Raw genomic sequence first — 2374 nt, forward strand, 5'->3', positions numbered from 1 at the left:
AAATTGTTTAAGCATTCATCTTAAGTTCCTGTATCAAAATATTATACATTACTGAATGACTATACATTCTTATGTATAAAACAGTTACATATATAATGAAAAACTTGCAGATAGCATAACGAATTTTAGCTACAACTTTTATATATATATAATTCAGACAAATCTGAACATTGCAAATCCTTTTTAGTGTATAGCAACTCGCTCATCACCCTCGAACTATCGACCAGAGTTCTGCTTTGCTCGTGAGAAAGCTGAGATCATTGTCTTTGATCTCCACCGTGTCAGTATCCCTTGCAACTGTCTTGAGCGTTGCCTTGCAACTGTCTTGAGCGCTGCCTTGCAACCGTCTTGAGCATTGCCTTGCAACTGTCTTGAGCATTGCCTTGCAACCGTCTTGAGCATTGCCTTGCAACTGTCTTGAGCGCTCCTTGCAACTGTCTTGAGCGCTCCTTGCAACTGTCTTGAGCGTTGCCTTGCAACTGTCTTGAGCGCTCCTTGCAACTGTCTTGAGCGCTCCTTGCCACCGTCTTGAGCGCTCCTTGCAACTGTCTTGAGCGCTCCTTGCCACCGTCTTGAGCGCTCCTTGCCACCGTCTTGAGCGCTCCTTGCCACCGTCTTGAGCGCTCCTTGCCACCGTCTTGAGCGCTCCTTGCCACCGTCTTGAGCGCTCCTAGCAACCGTCTTGAGCGCTCCTTGTCACCGTCTTGAGCGCTCCTAGCAACCGTCTTGAGCGCTCCTTCCAACTGTCTTGAGGGCTCCTTGCAACCGTCTTCAGCGCTCCTAGCAACCGTCTTGAGCGCTCCTTGCAACTGTCTTGAGCGCTCCTAGCAACTGTATTGAGCGCTCCTAGCAACCGTCACATTAAAGAACTCAAAACAACAGCTGTTTGTTTCAAGGGATTTAGAGGCAGAGTGCCCCAGGGGTCGGGGGTCATGGGTCGGGGGTCGGGGGTCAGGTGTCGGGGGTCGGGGGGGACGAACACAACAGTCCCTGGAGCGAGGGAGGGAGAGTTGACTACATTTTCTGCAGCGTGTTTTGATGTTTCTTCGAGTAAGAAGATGTTTGGTTGTAAGTTAGAGATATTAAAAATCAGGGATATATATATATATAATATATATATATATATATATATATATATATATATATATATAATATATATATTATAGGCATCCTTCAGTCTCGGGAGGCTGTGAAGTTGGGCTCTGGTTACTCTATAGGGCGCAAGCCTGGGTAGATTAATGTAGAGAAGCTGTTACCCATGCAGCAGGTTCCCCCACGTTGCTGAAATTATCCAATGCAAAGGCGACGCCAATACACATGGTTCCAGCACCGTCGCAGGAGCTGCCAGAACGAGGTCGACGTCAACAACGAACTGCCTTAGGGGCTCCAACTCCGGATTTTTCCTCGAGGTTGACTCCTGAAGCCTTTCCCAAGAAAATGGTATGGCCGCAAGGCAGCGGAGGTTTACAATCAGGGTTTTCCTTCCCCTAGATGGGCTGCCTTCCCAGACTATCGAGTCCCATCTACCCGGAGCAGCTGGTTTTAAGGCGCCAGAGGCACGCCCTCGCCCCTTCTCCTGTCGGTAAAAGCAGTTCCGCCGGACTTAAAGACTAAGCCACCCGTGCAGGCCAGAAGTTGGACTTGGTTGTTAGAGGCTATTTGAGACGCATGCCGTATAGGAGCATTTTATAGGTCATGGGAGCTCATCCCCATTACCACCCCCTGGCTATGACAACCCCTTGGAACCTATAATATATAATATACACATACATATACATGTACACACGTTACTTTTAAATACCCTTTCCCCTTACCCTTCCCTCGTCCTCTTTCGTATTATATATTTTGGCCTCTTATCTTTAGCCTCTCTCCCTTTTATTAATTATCATATTATGTAGAAATTAAACGAACTTAATTATGTCCTTAAACAGAAACAAATTCTGATAAAAAATCTTCGGACATCTGGATGTCTTGATCCTCTTGATCAGAATTGAATGCGTGAGAATCGGTTTGGGGGGGGAAGAGAAATGTTTCATAAATTATTTAACATAAGCCTACCCCGACCAGCCTATGTCAGCCCCGTACCCAACACCATTTCCCCTGCAAATTCGGCTAACACTAGCTGTAGCGTCTGGCCTCCAGCTTTGAACAGAGACGGACAGATTCTCTCTTATATATACGTATCACAGTTTATTTAAGTGATGGAAAATAGCAATAGCGTATGTAAATAATAACACAGAAATGAGAACTTCTTTCTTATCGATGTATGCTGAAGACATAAGCATTATGTGAATGCTAAATACAACGCAAGACTGTAAAATAACATAACGTGAGCAGCATAACATGATACAATGACTCCAGCACTCGGCTTCTT

The 2374-nt window shown here is 45.6% G+C and overlaps 1 protein-coding gene across 1 annotated transcript; it reads right to left on the reverse strand.

The window, feature by feature from the left end:
* Positions 1–281: 281 nt before the first annotated feature.
* Positions 282–1319, reverse strand: LOC138371700 (uncharacterized). Its single transcript, XM_069336714.1, has 2 exons — positions 1257–1319; positions 282–824 (listed from the first exon to the last, which is right to left on the reverse strand). The coding sequence occupies exons 1-2, from the start codon at positions 1317–1319 to the stop codon at positions 282–284; spliced, it is 606 nt and encodes a 201-aa protein (XP_069192815.1).
* Between the last annotated feature and the right edge of the window lie 1055 nt (positions 1320–2374).

Source organism: Procambarus clarkii, chromosome 36 (assembly GCF_040958095.1).
Source record: "Procambarus clarkii isolate CNS0578487 chromosome 36, FALCON_Pclarkii_2.0, whole genome shotgun sequence".
Classification (NCBI taxonomy): domain Eukaryota; kingdom Metazoa; phylum Arthropoda; class Malacostraca; order Decapoda; family Cambaridae; genus Procambarus; species Procambarus clarkii.

Excerpts from the sequence above, each read along its gene's own strand:
- LOC138371700 (XM_069336714.1), bottom strand. The coding sequence starts at position 1,319 with ATGTGTATTGGCGTCGCCTTTGCATTGGATAATTTCAGCAACGTGGGG. Across the intron at positions 825-1,256 it reads TGGGGGAACCTGCTGCATGG|GAGCGCTCAAGACAGTTGCA; the intron begins GTAACAGCTTCT and ends TACAGTTGCTAG.